The sequence below is a fragment of the Rhineura floridana genome, chromosome 14 (genome assembly GCF_030035675.1).
Source record: "Rhineura floridana isolate rRhiFlo1 chromosome 14, rRhiFlo1.hap2, whole genome shotgun sequence".
NCBI classification, from domain to species: Eukaryota; Metazoa; Chordata; class Lepidosauria; order Squamata; family Rhineuridae; genus Rhineura; species Rhineura floridana.
The window spans coordinates 25322428-25341112 of record NC_084493.1 but is presented as its reverse complement, the minus strand read 5'-3'; the positions used below and the strand labels follow the sequence as shown (position 1 = coordinate 25341112).

Sequence of the window (18685 nt, the reverse complement as noted above, 5' to 3'; positions counted from 1 at the left end):
CTCTGGCACTTCTTATAAGCCAGGAAGGGCAAGGGACAAGCAGACACGTGGTGGCCCTCGTCTCTCCAAGAATCTTGTCCACATCCACTACCCTGATCCAACAGGCCATTTCTTATGAGGTCCACCACCTAGAGCCAGATGCACAAAGCAGACATGCAGGACCTCAGCCTAGAACATGCTACCAGTCTGAAGAGGGGCCCTGCACCATTTTCCCATCAAAAAATGCCCTCCCCCAGGCTGCTCTTTGGCCTTGATTATGCCATTTATTGAAAGCAGCTGCTAGGGGAGAGCTGGTTTTTGTTTGATGGGGAAATTACACAGGGGCTCAATCTAGATAGGTTGCATGTTTCAGACTGAGATCCTGTGTGCCTTCTTTCCCTTCTAAATAAAAACAGCACTCTCTTTTAAAAACAAAACAAAAATGCATGGAAAATGAAGTTTAGGTTGACTCAGTTATTCATCCCTCCTGAAGTCAGCTGGGAGAAGGGGGGGGGGACCAGCAGGCATAATCCAAACATACACAAACCTCCATGCATTCATTGTATATGTGTCTCTGTTGTTAGAACGGATTCTCAGGGTTCATCTACACAGTGGTTTAGTGTGTGTTTGGTGTTACTTCACATGGTTCACATGACGTTACTGGCAAACAGAAGCTATCACACAGTTTTCCCCCTGTAAATCCTTATTAACTCAATCCTCTGATAATACAAAAAGGGAAGGCAAAAAAGTCTTCATGCCATATCTCTAGTGTGTTGGTTTTACATGGGTGTGTCAATCGTTTCCCTCTCCATGCCCACTCTTCCTCCTCCCTTTGTTCATTTCATTTCCTGTAGGCTGAAAAGCAACTTCCAGCTGCTCTCCCCTGTTCTGCTAGCCTTTTTTATGTTGCTGCTAACAGTGCCTTATTTTTCTTTTCCCCTAACTTATGCGCAAAAGCATAACACTGTTCAGACAAAGATTTGTATTTCAGCTGTATTGTACCAGTGAAAATACAAATAATCGCACTTCTGGGATGTTTTTTAAAAAAATGAAACTAACTGGTAGAACAAAGAGCATGATCGGTTGCCAAGTAACCAGAGGGAGTGGAAATGCTAAATTAGAGGGTGTGATGATTAGGAAACTGCATGATTGATCCTTCCCCTCAGTGTGAACAGAAAACACCGTGTTTGCAGCTGGCATTGACCCCTTAATGTGGATGGTGCAAACAGAAAATGGAGGTAAAAACAGCATTTTTAGTACAAAGTAATTGTCCCATGTGGATAAGCTCTCTGTGTGCATGTGGAGTAGTAATGGGGGAGAAATTTGGTTTTGCACTTTCCAAAACTCAGCAAACCAAAACACAGCAATCCTTCAAAATTCACACTTTTCCAAATTTTAGGATGCAGTTCAACCAAATGTGTACAAAAATATGTCTGAGGAAAATATGAATAAAAATGCATATATTTGTGTAAAATAACATGTAAAATGCATCACAGGAAAAAATGATTGCAAAAATGTGTATATCAGGCAAAAATGCATATAAACACATGTATATTAGGAGAAATTTGCACTCTTGGGAGTTCCACAGCCCTCAGACATGGGGGTTGTTCAGGAGAGGGCATTCTCTGTGGCAGGTGCAAGGTTGTGAAATTTCCTCCCCGCAGAGGCCTGCCTGACATCATCATCATTATGTAGTTTCTGTCATATGCTGAAGACGCAGCTCTTTACCCTGGACTTTGACAGCTGAAGAAAGCCAGTGTGGTATAGTAGTTAAGGTGTTGGACTATGACCTGGGTGACCAGGGTTCGAATCCCCACACAGCCATGAAGCTCACTGGGTGACCTTGGGCCAGTCACTGCCTCTCAGCCTCAGAGGAAGGCAAAGGTAAACCCCCTCTGAATACCACTTACCATGAAAACCCTAACTAAGATGGCGGCAGGGGCTTCAGTACCTTAGGGAAACTGCGGCCACCATCTTCATTAAGGGCAATGGTAAAAGACAGCGAACAGGTAGGTGGGGGGGCGTGGGGGGGGCATGGGGGGCACAGAAGAGGAGCAGAGGGATGGCTGAGGGGCCCCCCATAGCTCCAGGGGCCATCAGGCCAGTGCCCCACCTGGCCGCCCTTTAGAACCGGCCCTGGTCCCACCCTTATCCTTACATAGAGAAAAACTGTCACTACAAGAAGCAACTCTTTTTCACATCTTGTCTTACCACCACCCCTTTGTGGTCTAGCACATGGAATTATTTGAGTGAGAGACTTCAAAAATATTCTATTTTAAAATATGGTCACAGAGGTCACATCCTCCCGTACATTTAAAGCACATTGCTTCCCCAAAGAACCCTGGGAACTGTGGTTTATTGAGGAAGGTGGCAGGGGCATCACTACGGCGGTGCGGGGGGTGCAGGCCGCACCCGGGTGACACCATGAGAGGGGTGACACCCAGAGCCGCCCCACCCCTAGGCACCGGGAAGCGGGTCAGCCGAGCGGCCAATTCCTCCCCAACCCAGCCGCTTAGCTCATTGGCGCTCCAGCTCCGGGGGCCCGGGTGGAGTCCAGGGCTAAGGAGGAGCTGGCCCGGCCTGGCCTGGCCTGCGCACCACCACCACCTCTTTGTGGCTCCTGCTGAGGCTCCCAGGCCGCTAGGGCACCATCTCAGGAGCGGGCAGGGCCAGGCACGGTTGCTAGGAGACGGCACCCGAGCGGCCTGGCCAGGGCCAGTGTAAGTAAGCAAAGTAAGCGTGGCAGGAGGGCGCAATGCTTGAGGGGTGCCAGAGGCGCCCCCAAGCCTGGAGGCAGGGGTCGGAGCCGGAGCAAGTGCCAGGAGAAGCGGGCCACAGCAGCGCACCTGAAAGCGGCCCTCAGCTTCAGCGCTGCTGAGGACAGCGAGGCTGCCAGGGAACTGCAGGTGCTCCTGGAGCGGATACTGAGCCCTTCAGCGGGCAGCGGTAGCGAGGCAGTATCTGAGGCGCTGACTTGGTGCCGTTGCCTGCTGGTGGGCGGCGAGCCCTGGGACAGCTTCGTGCAGGCGGTGAGGGCCTACAAACCGTCCACACTCTGCGGCCTGGTGTGGACAGCCAACTTCGTGGCCTACCGCTGCCGAACCTGCCGCATCTCACCATGCATGAGCCTCTGCGCCGAGTGCTTTCACCAAGGCAAGCACGCCGGGCATGATTACAACATGTTCCGCAGCCAGGCGGGGGATGCCTGTGACTGCGGCGATGGCAACATCATGCGGGCGGCCGGGTGAGTGTGAAGGAGCGTCTGTATGTTTGGTGTGTATGTACGTAGGAGGACACTGTCAGCGACAGGTAGGAAAAGGGAAGGCCCCGGGAGCATGTAAATGAGTGTGTGTATTTGGAAAAGGGAGCGAATCAATCTCTCTCTCTCTCTCTCTCTCTCTCAATCTCTCGCACGCACGCACACTTTTTAAAAAAAGGCATACACGCTGTTAATGCTAAAAATAATAGTGTATGGGTGTGACTGATCTGGGACTGGGAGAACAGGTAACTGCTGTGGTGTATAAAATCCTAAACTCATACATCATATTAAGTAATGTGAGGAATTACCTGACCCTGTTTCTGCTGTCATAACCCCTGTTCTGGCTCAACAAATGTACAAGAGGCTTGTGGTCCTTTAAAAAGCAGATGTGTGTACAATCCTATTTTTATTTAGAAACTTCTCTTGTCCTATACAAACTTTTGATGCAATAATAATAATGTTATACAATAATTGTTTATAGAACTGGTTGTGGCATGAGCTTTTGTGGGTAAGATGAGTGGGCTCTAGTTTATGGAAACTTGTGTCACAATCTGTATAGTATGTGTTTGCTCTGCAATTTGTTGTGTGTGTTACAATCCCCACTTCATCCAGAACTATGTGGTCCAAGAGGAGAAAATAGCTATCTTTGTACCCATACATTAAATCTGACAGGTGATTAATTTATGTTTAGTGGTCTTGTAAATGCATAATTTATGCATGTTGCAAGCTGATGATGTGCATGCATGTGAAAGAACTGAGAGTGAAAACCAGCACCAAAGAGTAGTAGTAGTTAACATTTTTATAGCACTTTCAAATTTAACACACATTATCCAGATGTAGTGCTGGTATAGCACAGTGGGGAGGAGAGCCTGGCTGGGAATCCAGAGTCTGTGACTTCAAATCCCCGCTCGTGTCTCCTGGGTATCAAGGGTCAGCTAAAGATCACTCCCATAGTGAGTGGCTCAGGGGTTACTGCCCTGCCACCTGTGCAGCCATGGGCAAGCTGCATAGTGCCAAGCACCCCAGTTGCCCCCCCAGCTGTCAGTTGCGGACAAGGAAGGGGCTGGCTTGTGCAGCTGTGACAAGCTGAGCAGGCCCTAGTGAGCTGGGGAGGACTAGCCTCAGAGGGAGGCAATGGTAAACCCCCTCTGAATACCGCTTACCATGAACACCCTATTCATAGGGTCACCATAAGTCAGGATCGACTTAAAGGCAGTCCATTTCTATTTCATCCAGATGTATGTGAAAGGTAAGATTCAAACCAGAAGCTTCTTGAGTATGTGATGGAATACGTATAAGAGAAATATACATACAGAAAAAAACAGATGGAAATATGCCCATGAAATTGATAGACATGATCACACATGTCATCATACTTACCAAGGATGGCAGTAAATTTACAATCTTGTTTTTACAGATACCTTTAATCCACATGGAATAATCACAGACAGTACAAAAGCATGATAAGGGAAGAGCTGTAGTTCAGTGGTAGTATTTCTTTTGCATGCAGAAGGTATTGCTATTGCCATTACATTCAGTGATATACGGGAATTACGATTTACGAGTAACATTAGTACAAAAAACATTACTAAGGATTCTGTATGGTCTGGTACGGGAGGAGGTCCATGGGGTGACACCATGAGTTACTGCACCGGGTGACTCCAACCCTAGTGATGCCACTGGACGGTGGGAATTGGTTGGGGAAGGGCCATAGATCAGTGGTGGAGCATTGGCCTTGCATGCAGAAGGTCCAAAGTTCAATCCCCGGCATCTCCAGATAGGGCTGGGAGACAACCCATTCTGGAATCCTGAAGCGCCACTGCCAGTCAGTGTAGACAATACTGAGCTGGATAGACCAATGGTCTGACAGGCAGCTTCCTACGCAGAAAGTAAAAGAGAGCACAGAGGGATTTGTGGAAAAACTCAGATCAGGTGTTCCCCCTTCAACAGTGCAAGAAAGCAACAGGAGACAGTGAACAGTTGATGAAAAGAAAAGAGCTTAAATAGCTACAGGCCATTTCAGAGGTTGTTGCAGCAATTTTAAACAGTAGTATAGTGGCAAATTCAGAAGGGTCCCTTTATGTTAGTCATAGCCCCTCCCCTCCCCCTTTTTTGCTGTGGGGTTGAGAATGAGATCTTTGTTAATGCCTTCTCCCACAATAGACATTCCTAGGAGCCAATAAGCATGAACAGGGAGAATGTTAGCTACTGAAAAGACCCTTCTCAGTGGCTGACTCACCTCCTTTCATTCTGGCTCGAATCAGCAGGAAAGATCAAGGAAGCATGTTAGGATACTCTTCTCAGTGGCTAAGACACTCCCCTTTCATGCTGATTAGCACACAGGATGCTAGAGACACTGGGACACTGCTCCCAAAAAGATAAAGGGTCTAAGACACCCCCCCTGAGACCCCAGACGACTATATCACTGAATATAAAGATGCCCCAACATTTCTGGCATTCAGTGTCATAAAGGATAAAAGAGATTAAATTTTAAGTAGATGTCAGAGAGACAGGAAGCACAGCCTGAAGAAACATCCCTTGATTTAGACAAAGTTGACGCATGACTGGTTAGTAAATCAGTCCAAGGGTAATTTAAAACAAAACAAGATGTGACATTTACACTGTGTGGTACTTGTTTTTTCTTTAAAGAAAATCTATAGCCAACAGGAGAGGTAAGTTGCATTAGAAGATGGGGAGATCTAGATTAGGTGAGCTAGCCTTTGAACCCTTTGTCTTCATCACAGGTCCAATCTGGTAAAGCATTCCCGCCTGCCCTATGTGTATGTTTGTGCATGCACACACTATATACACACACATTTAAATATTCAGCCATGCAAGTGCTAAAGGCATGAATAAAGGTCACATCTAGTTTGGTTCCTAGGAAACTGCATGAAAATAGACTTCCTGCCGAGGATAAAATTCCCCTTGAAACAAATCTTGATCTGCGAGTACAGACTTTGGCAAACACCGCAAGCTTCCAAAAAACCTAGGCCTTAAAGAAGTCTGGAATCAAGCATGATTATGCACAGACAGGTTGTTTTCACAAAGCAACAATCATTCAGGCTGCCTTTGAAATGATGTTTTGGAGCGTTATGCACAGATTTACTGTTGAGAAGAAGCTGGGTCCTTAAAATGAAGGTCTTAAAAACTGCTGACAGATTATATACAAGGTGGGGAAACACAGTAGATCAAAGCTGCGTGCTAAATTATATAATAAGCAAATGTTCCCAAGGCCCAGAGAAGCAGATCTATTGGGGGAGGGCCACACCTCGGTGGTAGAGCATCTGCCTTGCATGCAGAAGGTCTCAGGTTCACTCTCCAGGTAGGGCTAGGAGAGAATCCTGTCTGAAATCCTAGAGAGCTGCTGCCAGTCAGTGTAGACAATATTGAGCTAGATGGACCAATGGTCTGACTTGGTATAAGGGCAGCTTCCTTTGTTCCTATATTGGCTCTATCAGATCTCACTGCAACCTTTGATAAGATTATAGGGCTGTAGGTCAGTGCTAGAGCATCTGTGTTTTGCCTGTAGAAAGTCCCATGTTTGATCCCCAATGACAACTCCAGGTAGGGTTGGGAGAGACCTCCATCTGAAATCCAGGACAGCTGCTGCCAGTCGGTGTGGGAAATACTAAGCTAGGTGGACAAATGATCTGGCTCCATATAAGGCAGCCTCTTACGATTCTAGCCAAGGCAAACTGTGGCTAAAAGTATGACTCACAAAACTAACATACATACTAATTAGAACTCTCATGCAACCCAGCAGGCATGTGGGGAGAAAGGGGGAAGCGGAAGCCAGCCCTGATCCCACCATGCAAAGCAGGGCTGGGGAACCAGTTGTAATCCATCATCATCTGCAGTCCAATTTATATCACCTCTGGCTGGGTCATGCTGGCTGAGGCGGATGGGAGCTCCCCCAGCCCTACTACTTTAAGGCTCTTGCATACACACAGAGCCAACATGCATAGAAGTTCATCCGTACAGTAGATGAAAGAAAAATTCGCCAGCGAAGGTAGCAGGCACTTTCTCTCCATCCCAGCCTTTGGGTCCCCAAATGTTGCTGGACGACAGCTCCCATCAGCCCAGGCCAGCATGGCCAATGGTCAGGAATTATGGGAACTGTCGTCCAGCAACATCTGGGGACCCAAAGGTTGGGAAAGGCTGCTCTATCCCTTTTGATCATGTGGACAAGGTTTATATCAGCCTTCACCAACCTGGTGCTCTCCAGTTGCTCTGGACAGCCGTGCTAGCTGGGGCTGACGGAAGTTGTAGTCCAAAACAGCTGGAGGGCACCAGGTTGGTGAACACTGGCTTATGTCATTAGATTCAGGATACAGGAGCAGCAAAGCACCACTAGCAAGTTTCTAGCCCTTGTAGATACAGAATAGGGTTGGCAGGTGTCCAATTTTCACCCAGAGACTCTGGATTTTTTGGGGTGCTCTCCAGGTGAATCACCTTAGTCTCCGGACTCCCAGCTTTCATTTAAAAAAATAAATTTCTAAACAGTCTCATTCCCAAGATATATACCAAAACCTCAGCCGCCACCCCCAAACTTCCATTAAATGAGCTCATAGCTGGCTGCTCTAATGCTGCCCTTTCAGGTTTGTAGCCAATAAGTGAAGTCATGGTTGTGATTGACAAGGCAGTAACTACAGCCATTTGAAACTCAGAAAACTTGTTTTTTCCTGCTTTTCTGAAAATCTCATCAATTAAGTATATAGCTTTCAGTCTTTTTCACTCGTGTGCAGGAGTCAAACAAGTTTAAATTTTCCTAGGCTGTTGAAGGCCTTTCCAATATGAAGCTTTAATCCACTACTCGTTTTTCTAGGCTGCAATGCTAATCCCACATACCCAGAGAAAGCCCCATTGAATTCAATAGGACTTACTTTTGAGTAGACATGGTTAGGATTGTGCTGTAAATTGATGGGACTTCTGGGTGAACATAGCAAAAAAATGTGTTTGTGTTGTAAGTCTTTCTCTCCCCATCAGATCCCATTTTTAAAGCAATTAGGCAGGGCTTACATGGGTATCACTGCTTTTATTATGTAGGAAACTAATACTGATTTGATTTTTTTAATGTTCTGCAATGACCAACTGGTTTTGACAATAAACTATTATATGGGGTCTATGTATTTTTACATCTCCAGTGTTTGTGTATATGGAGTCTTTCCAACAATCCTGTCAGGTAGGGTTACAGACTGGAAACCAAGGCAGCTCACAATAAGAAATATTCCTTATCACTTGAGGTTGCAGTTCTCTGCATGCTTCCCTGTTTGAGTACACCCCACTGAATACATTGGGACTTGCTTCCGAGTAAACAAATGTAGGATTGCACTATAAATATCTTTACAAGTTGTGTAAATATTAAACATATTTGATAGTCATGCTTATATAAATATTTCTTCATACTGTGTCCCAATATGTATCTGATTTCACACTATGGTTGTACAGTATTACTTCCTCTACATTTTCAGTGTGCCCTTTTTCCTTGGGGTGGTCATGGTTCCCCTCTTTTATTTTCATCCTGAGGGGCAGATTAGGCTGAGAGATGGTGAGTAGCCCATAGTCACCCAGTAAACATGATAGCTCAATTCCATTTTAAAAAATTAATTAAAATGATTTACATGTAGGCAAATTTTATTAAGTAGATCCATACAATACGTTTAAAGCACATCCAACTTGCATTTAAAGTACATGACTTCCCCTAAAGAATCCTGGAAAGTGTAGTTTCCCCCTCAATTTTCATTCCCACCAATCTTAACAAACTACAGTTCCCATGATTCTGTGGTGTTATTCATGTGCTTCAAATATGTGCTGAATGTGCTTTAAATGAATGGTGTGGATCTGCACTAGGTATGACGGGCATTCATTAGTGAAGTGAAAAGAACAATTCTAAAATATTTTTTTAAGAAAGAGGAAGGGCTATAGTTCAGTGGTAGAGCATACGCTTTGCATGCAAAGGTCCAAAACTCAATTTTTGGAAAAGATCATTGCCTGGAATCCTGGAGAGCCAACGCTAGTCCATGTCATCAGCACTCAGCTAGATGGCACCAAATAGCCTGAGTAGGTATGAGGCAGATTCCTTTGTTCCTAAAAATGGAAAGAGACCCAAGGGCCACAGTGACTCTAAAATTTATGTATTTTAATTACAATATTTATATACCACTTTATTGTAAAAAATCTCAAAGCAGTTTATAGAAAGAATTAAAACAATAAAGTTACTGGCACAAAATTAATACTGACAAGTATTTAAAAATATTCAAAATAATAAAACCAACAATGAGTTAAAATAGATAAAAACATAATAGGTTCTACATGCCTAGGTAGGCTTGCCTAAACAAAAATGTTTTAGCAGGTGCCAAAAATAATACAATGAAGGCACCTGCTAATGTCAATAGGCAGAGAGTTCCAAAGTGTCGGTGCTGCCACACTAAAGGACTGATTTCTTACAAGAGCAGAACAAGTACTCTGTGGCACCCGTAACATGGAAAGCACACCTTGAACTTGGCCTGGTAGCAAATCAGCAAACAGTGCAGATTTCAGAGCGGAGGTATTATGTGCTCATAGGGTCTCACTCATGTCAGCAATCATGCCACAGCATTCTGCACTAACCACAGCCCCTGGATCAGGTTGGGCTCCATGGGGATTTCTGTGACCTTGGTTAACTGGCTACCAGGATTTTTTTAGTTTTGCTTTTTGGTTAGGAATCCTGATTGGTTGTGGGATGCTGAGTTTTCTGCCTTACTCATAAGAATCTTGTTGTGGTTGGTATGGTATTGCATTTAGGAAATCACTTTTTTTTGCTTTTCATTTACCTTTATCCTCACTCCCTATCATCCACAGAAGCAACAATAGTGGTTCCATGCGCTCCACTCAACCCTCTTAAGCCCACTGATGATGCACCTTGTTGTTTGCATGACGGTTTGTTTCTTGCCCAGTAGTGATAAAAGAATTCATATACTGGGCAGCGTGGCTGCAATTGTTGTTTCCAAGCTGCTGCCTATGAAGGTAGACCAAGCCATGTGTGTTTTCTCTGTCAATTATTATTCACTGGAATTGGGTTGGCTGTCAAAGTGAGTTTATAGCAGCCCACAGGGGAGACAAAAAAGAGTGGAGAATCTTCTTACTCTTACTCATTTCTCAGACCTCTGTCTGAAGTGAAGGGCCACGTCTATAAAGAAATTTGGATGTTAAAATGTAGGGGCAGGACATTCCAGGCAGGGGGTTGCTAACCCTACTTTGATATGGATATCTTTGCAGAGGATCCCTGGTCAAGCTTTACCAACAACACAATCCAAACCATATCTACTGAGTAGTAACTCCTATTGAGTTCTATTGGGTTGGTCCCTTAGTAAGTGTGTTTAGAACTGCAGGGGCATCCATCTTTACTCCTGAGTGCTTCCATCTAACATCTCCACACTAGGCTCCTTTCTTCTTACAATTGCCTTCTGGTGACTGGTCTGGCCTGAGGGCACTTAAAACCTTTTTTGCCAGAAGCAAGTTGACTAGATTAGATGTTCCCTACCCAGGTTCCATTATTTAATGAAGATTTCTATCTTAATTTCCAATCAGAGAAATGTTGTTGTTTGAATTGTATGCACAAAGCAACTGTGGTTGATGTTTAATGTATTGTGCTTAATGACCACTCAGGCCCGCTCCATGACATCACTCAGACCCACCTGCAAAATCTCAGGTTTCAGGATGCTTCTGACCTGGCAACCCTAATCCAGAGATACAAGGCAAAATGTGGAGGCAGTTTTCTGCCCAATCATTTTGTGATAAATCAACTTATTCCTACCTTCCATTGTTCTTAGCCAATGAGGGAAACCACAGCTGTCCTGAAAAAATCAAAAATTTTAGTCTGCCTGCTGTATATGTAAAACCTAGCAATTTAGAAAATTGCACATGTTCACCTGATCAACACATGCAGCTCCGCCCCTCATTCACAGACTTTCTGGTTGAGTCAGCAAGGAGAAGCAGCCTTCATCTCAATTGTCTCTGTCTCAGAGCATGTGTCTTAAGTGGTGAATGCAGTGGGAGTGTCTGCCTGCCATCATGGAGGATGAAGTAAAGGGTATGAGTCCACCAAACACTCCCTTCCCTGAATAAATACAAGATATAAAAGCAAACTTCCCTGTAGAAAATGCCGAGGTATTAGTGTTTGCATTCGGTGCTGCCCTCACCCTGTTAATTGGTGCTTACTCCCAAGTAAAGTTGCATTGGAATGCAGCCTCACTCACCCAGTTGCCTGGCAGAGCCTCTGTTCAGCAACTCAAAAATACTTTTTAGCTTTTTCTAATATTGTACATACAGTATCTTTCAAAATGACTGGCAGGCTTCTCCCCACCAAAGATTACCCTACTTCATTTCCTCCCCAGGGATGGATAGGACTGTGCATGTATATACTATATATACACACACACATATGTACGTACACACACAGACTATAGCTATTCAATGCAGTGAGGGGGTGTAACCTTCCCCCCTTAAGATCAATAGGAATGGCTCCCCCCCCCTTAAGACGAATAGGAATGGAACATATACGCTCATGGGGTCTGAACTGGCGGTGACCGACCAGCAGAGAGACCTCGGGGTTGTAGTGGACAGCACAATGAAAATGTCAACCCAGTGTGCGGCAGCTGTGAAAAAGGCAAATTCCATGCTAGGGATAATTAGGAAAGGTATTGAAAATAAAACAGCTGATATCATAATGCCGTTGTATAAATCTATGGTGTGGCCGCATTTGGAATACTGTGTACAGTTCTGGTCGCCTCATCTCAAAAAGGATATTATAGAGTTGGAAAAGGTTCAGAAGAGGGCAACCAGAATGATCAAGGGGATGGAGCGACTCCCTTACGAGGAAAGGTTGCAGCATTTGGGGCTTTTTAGTTTAGAGAAAAGGCAGGTCAGAGGAGACATGATAGAAGTGTATAAAATTATGCATGGCATTGAGAAAGTGGATACAGAAAAGTTCTTCTCCCTCTCTCATAATACTAGAACTCGTGGACATTCAAAGAAGCTGAATGTTGGAAGATTCAGGACAGACAAAAGGAAGTACTTCTTTACTCAGCGCATAGTTAAACTATGGAATTTGCTCCCAGAAGATGCAGTAATGGCCACCAGCTTGGACGGCTTTAAAAGAAGATTAGACAAATTCATGGAGGACAGGGCTATCAATGGCTACTAGCCGTGATGGCTGTGCTCTGCCATCCTAGTCAGAGGCAGCATGCTTCTGAAAACCAGTTGCCGGAAGCCTCAGGAGGGGAGAGTGTTCTTGCACTCGGGTCCTGCTTGCGGGCTTCCCCCAGGCACCTGGTTGGCCACTGTGAGAACAGGATGCTGGACTAGATGGGCCACTGGCCTGATCCAGCAGGCTCTTCTTATGTTCTTAACAGCTGCCCTGTCTAATGCTAGCACAGCTAGCCAGGTCTCTAGAATTCACTGCATTTTTTATTTTCTTAGAAAAGGTACCAGCACTCAAGTCTCCATCAAGCTGCAGTCTTTATCACAGAAGGCTGCATTTCCCGTCTCCCTGATCTGGTATACGAGAATCAGTGTACTAAAGAGACTTCTCACGTGCTCAGACACTACTCTTTTTAGATAAGACAATTGACTGAACTGATACTGAAATCTTAATTTCTATCTGCATTACAATTTGTAGTGGGGCATTCATTTCACATTTCCTAATTGTTGGCACAGGCAACCTCTTGGTCACAACATTGCTTTTGATTTGTGCTTTGCTGGCTTTTTGTTTTGTGCTGGATTTTTGCTGCTGCGTTGACTTGTTTTATGTTTGTTTCTATTTTGTGTTTGTATATTGATTGTGTATTTTTATTGTTTTTATTATTTTTGTAAGCTGCCCTGATTTCTGATTTTAACAGTTGAAGGGCAGGATATCAATCCTCTTAATAAATAAATATTTCATGGTCTCGGGGCAAGATGGTGACCCAGAAGGACGCTGAGTTTGGAGCTCTGTATTCCCTCTCCTAAAGGGATTATTATTCTAAGGCCAAGCATTTATTTTTTTATCTATTTTTATCTCTGCCGGAGACTCCCGAGATATTTTTATGCTCATTTGAGGCATCTGCTGACCTTGGGAGTTTAATCTCAGTATGTTAACTAATGCCTGCTGATGACTGCTTTCTTCACTGTTAATAACGCTCAAAGCTGCACTAAGTAAGTCAATAGAATAATTTTCCTTACTTTTCTTTGGACACCGGTAACATTGTTAAGCCTTTCAAGCTGCTGCTGCAAGATATCCACGCGAGGTTACTTATTTTTATTTTATGCTGTTTGCTGTAGAAATGGCTTTTAATTTAGTCTCTGAAGTAACTCTTAAGGGGACAGCAATGAAATATGGTGCTTACTATAAATGTTTGTAGGACTTTGGGGATTGTCCCCTCACTTGAACTGACCATTGAGAAGGGATGTTCTAAGCAGTCAAAAATCACTCAATTCTATTCTCCTAAGGAGAGTATTGAAAGAATGCATGAAAAAAAGGAAGACAAAGAGCCAGCTGGGGAAGACTCTCAACATTCACTCCCAATACTGGATTGGTCACTGGATAACCTCAGGGACCTGCAAACTGAAGGTCACAGTTCGGTTTTGTCAGGATGCAGGATTGGGACCCTAGCACTTCAGAGGATGAGCAGGAGATCACTTTCTCAGAGCTGGGTGAAGAGGGGGAGGGAGAACTCTCAGAGTGTTGCCCAGCGACCGCAGAGGCCTTGAAACTCCAGCAGACAAAGTTACAGACACTACTCAGGAATTTCCCACGCTTACCCCCCTCACTGAGCCAGAGCCGTTAGACCAAGAAGGAGGGAGGATTCCACTCCCTCCTCAGCCAGGGAAAAGTCAGCCTGATGGGCATGACGCTCACCCCCCCTTTCTCCAATCCCAGAAACAGAATCTTCAGAAGAGGAGGGGGAGGCAGAACTTCCACCCTCACCACGAACCCGGAGAAGGGAAAAACGAGTCAGGGGGAGAGAGAGAAGGGGCGGGGAAGAAATTGTCCTAAGGCAGAGTGAGAGAATTCGCGCCAGAAAGCCCCCTTAAAAAGGATAAGAGGGGGCGGGAATTCCTTGTTCTGTCAACTCTCTTGCATGTCGCAGCACACGTGTATTGTGTTGCCTCATGAGGAGACGTAGTCTCTGTCTGGATGTTACATTAATAAAAACTGAATTGCTTTCATCAACTGGTGTGTTTCCTGAGTCCAGCCCTGGACACAACAGGTTTCCTTAAATCTGGCTCAAGAAATAGCTAGAGTGGAATGCATGGATCAGCAAGGTTTAGTCAACTTGCTCACGAATAAGGGACCAATTGAAGCAGTTGAAGAAATTGGACTGAGTTCCAATCTTCCCCCAAAAGCCCTGGAACTTACCGGGTGGGAAACTAAATCAAGTATTAATTTGTCTACTCATAACGAGGCACTTAAGAACCCAATCGCTTCACATGAAGGAACTGCATTTCTAATTGATCCGTGGATTTGTATGATGGTCAGAGACATAGAGCACATTAAAATGTTCTTAGCAGAAACTAATGAACTACTAACTCTTTGGGCAGAGGTACATATAAAATTTGGGCGAATGCGAGAGGACGTGAACACAGAGGCACTTTTACCAGCTATCCCCTCACAACCTGGACAAATTAAAAATCCATCTCTAAGGGGTACCAAACTGCCCAAGAGGAAAACTTTAATGAACCAGAGTAACCATTTAAAGAAAAGTAAAAACATTAGACATCCGAAAATTCGGCATAAAACTAACAAATTCTTCTTTTGAAAGTTTGTTTAAACTTCTGGACACTGCCATAAAGCTGGATATGATGATGTCCACCAAGAAGGCCATCAAGAATACAGCCAAATCTAAACAAATTGAGCCTCAACAAAGCAAGGGGGAAACTAATATTATACGCTGCGAGGACAGCATAACCCCTGCACTGCTCCCCATTACAGACTCCAACCTTTTAGTATACGAGGTGGCTCAACAAGATCTTCAGCCACTCACATCACCAGAACTGAGAATAAAGCCGAAGACACGGAAGTGGCGTCTGGTATTTGATAAACATAAATTGGTTCTATCGAATTTCCCCAAACCTATAGGTTTGTTGTCCCAAAAAAAGCACATGGCCCATCTTTTAACAGTCCTTGAAGATATTACCACAACTTCAATTACCAGCGAGGACATATTCCAAATTGAATATTTATTTTACAACTATGTCACCGCCTGGTTGGTGGTGACTTTTAAAGAGCCGTGTAAAACCAAGATACTCTATGACAATAGAGATGTGCTACATGCGAGAGGTATATTTATTTCTAGAATGTTTGTGAACATTGCGCCACCTCAAGCATTATTATCCCACGCTCCAACTGGTGAGATGGAAAAACTGACAAACATTGACAAAATCTCGACAACAAATCTAACTGATCTTGAAATCAAGGACTGCTGTTCTTCTGCCAAAGCCCTGGACTCACGGCCCCTAGTGCCACAAACAGGGGCAGGGAACCGAGAGGAGCTGTTATCCCTCACTGAAGAGGAGCAAATGCTACTAAATTCTTTCTCCTTCTTACCCCCAGTAGCCCAAACTGAAATTATTACAAGGCTCAATATGTTAAGAACCCTCTTAAAAAGCAGACTAATTTTTCCTGAGAAGGAGGGTTGCAATGAGATAGTAAACATCAAAGGGGCAGCGCCTGAGATTCCAAATGTTAACCACCATATAGAGCTATGGAACGCCACTATTGGATTATTCGAACCCATTAAAACTGGCCGCCCTGTCCAGATTTCTGCAGAAATGAATTTAATGGCTCTGAATATACCTCAGTCCTTTAACAACCAGAAACTGCTTCCCTCTTCCAAGCCAGGAGCAGTTCTCTGTGAAACTCCCTCATGGACGGATATGAGATGGCTTAATGAGAATGAGGAGGGGTCTCCACAGAAGACTGGCAGCTTCAAGAACTGTTGGCCAAAACCTTTGAAGCCAAGAATATCTAATGTCAGCAGAATCGACCCAACCTTAGAGAAAATTACCCCTACTGAGCCCTTCATGAAGTTACCATCTGCCTCTACGATAATGCAGAACTCTCCACCTCTTCATTTTGTAACAACCTGACAATCATCCAAGCATCCTACGACACAATTGGTAATTCTGTCTTGGAACATTTCTGGTTGGAAGAACAAATCTTCTGATCCGTCCTTTCTGGGTTATCTTAAAAAATACGACATTGTTCTTCTCCAGGAGACCTGGGCCTATGAGGAAACCCACCTGAATGGATATGCGTCTTACGTGCTGGCTGCTACCCCTAGCACTAAAGGTGGATGCTCCAAGGGTGGACTTACTACCAGATTGCGTGCATCAGTTATCAATCTTGACCCCCTGACAGGGTTGGCTACTTCAATAATAATCAATTTCAAGTGGGCTGGGATTCTGCTCATAAACGTTTATCTACCTCCCTGCCAACAAAATAAATCAGCAAAGGCTGTGATGTTGAGACTTGAGGAGTATATCGCCAAGCTGACAGCTTTATTTCCGGCTGCTACGGTGATGCTAGTGGGAGATTTTAATGCAAGGATAGGTCCGAGTGATGAAGTCCTTTATTCACGTTTTAAAGAACTTCTGCCAGTGACAGAGGGCACTTTCAATATCCCGGTTAGACATTCAAAAGATCAAGGCACCAATTATCTCGGGCTCTACCTGATGCAAATGTTGAACAATCTGAGTTTGATACTGGTAAATGGGCGAGTAGAAGGAGATTTTAAGGGAGAATTCACTTACCTATCCGGCACTAGAGCTTCCACTATTGATTTTTTTATAGTTTATCGGGAGCTCCTGCACGCCGTGTCCTTCTGTCAAGTGGACATTCGCCCTGAAAGCGATCATTTACCGCTAGCTCTCACGTTATCTTGTGGCAACCAAATCAGATATGTTGAGCCAGAACCAACTCTGGGTGGGGAAATTGAAAGGCGAGCAACATGTATCAGATGGTCAGCTTACTTAAAGACCTGCTTAATTCTGAAAGCTGTCTTCTACTGCGTGAAGCGCTCATCACTGCAAATTCTGCGGATTCCACTCTTGATACTCTCCAACAACTGATTCAGGTTCTTCAAAAGAGCTTATTCTCTAAACCCACGACTAAGACCTCTAGGCCTATTTCTCGATCGAAACCTTGGTTTGATCATGAATGCGTAGCCCAGAAGAATCTTCTTATTATAAAGTACAGAGAGTATAGAGACAATTCACTAATAGGCAAAAAACCTTGCGGTTTAAGAACATACCTATAGCCCACAGCTATTCTATCAAACTTTAAAAAGCAGGCAAATTGGGCAGCTATAGTGAATGCACCAGGGGAGCAGGAGACCTGAACTCCTCTCTGAGATATTGTGCTGTCCTACAAATTGGTCAAAATGCAAACACCATTTGGGTTGGTCTTTCACAGTCCAATCCACTTCCTGTGTAGCTTGGAAGAATTTGGTAACATGTGCCTCTGAGCATATGGTGAGTGGTGGCAACACTTGCCATCTCCAAAGATAGAGAATTATATTTTGGTATGTTTGCTGGTGTTCTTCTTTCTTTGCTTCTTTCCTGTGTTATTAATGTTTCTACAGAGAATCTACACTAGAAAAATTTATTTCCCTCATTATTCATCCCAGAAATCTGTGTCAAATTTATTTTTATTAATTTCAAAGCCTTTTTATTAGTCAGTGTCATATGATGGTGAAGACAGCCTTTTGTGTTTCAAATTGGAGGTTATGTTCTATTTCTATTTTGGGTGCATTAACAGTGGAATTTGGACCTGCAGTTTGATGAAAAATCAGACTGATTCCAATATGTTGCTACTTCAGCAATGACTCTAGCTGTTGGGGGGGAAAGGATGCATATTTTCAGCCTGCTATGTTTAAACCACTTCATTTAAGGCAAGGTGGGCACAGTCAATTAAAAACATAGAGCACACCTAGCATTTTGCTAGAATATATTTCACCTCCCAATGTTTTATCTTGTGCAAATTGAGACACTCCTGAGGTCCACTGGAGACTATTCTGCAGAAGTCAGTGCCATTATTCCACAATTATGTTTGGAGGTTTTTTAGTATAAATTTTGCAAAGAGTTGCTGTACTTCACATATTCACAGAAATAGAAAAAAAAGAAAATGATTTCCTATAGGAAACGTCACTAAAATTGCAAAGGAGATCAGACATATTCAAAGTGACCATCTGAACTACATTAACTGTCTTAATAATGTTGCTTCCTCCCTGCTAAAAAAAGATCAGCACAGCACATGTCTTCTTTCTATTCTTTGGGCTGATTGCAGGTGTTGCCACCACTCACCATATGCTCAGAGGCACATGTTACCAAATTCTTCCAAGCTACACAGGAAGTGGATTGGACTGTGAAAGACCAACCCAAATGGTGTTTGCATTTTGACCAATTTGTAGGGCAGTCCAATATCTCAGA

The 18685-nt window shown here is 44.1% G+C and overlaps 1 protein-coding gene across 3 annotated transcripts in view; it reads right to left on the bottom strand.

The window, feature by feature from the left end:
- The window catches only part of SEMA7A (semaphorin 7A (John Milton Hagen blood group)), a 90095-nt gene that overhangs the window by 49931 nt on the left and 21479 nt on the right, over positions 1 to 18685 (bottom strand). The window contains exon 2 of one of the 3 annotated variants that reach the window (XM_061595368.1): positions 11034 to 11073. The exons of the other annotated variants lie outside the window; for them this stretch is intronic. Coding sequence (XP_061451352.1) covers positions 11034 to 11040 — 7 coding nt within the window. The 5' untranslated portion in view covers positions 11041 to 11073. The remainder of the gene's footprint in view (positions 1 to 11033; positions 11074 to 18685) is intronic. 3 annotated transcript variants of the gene reach the window in all.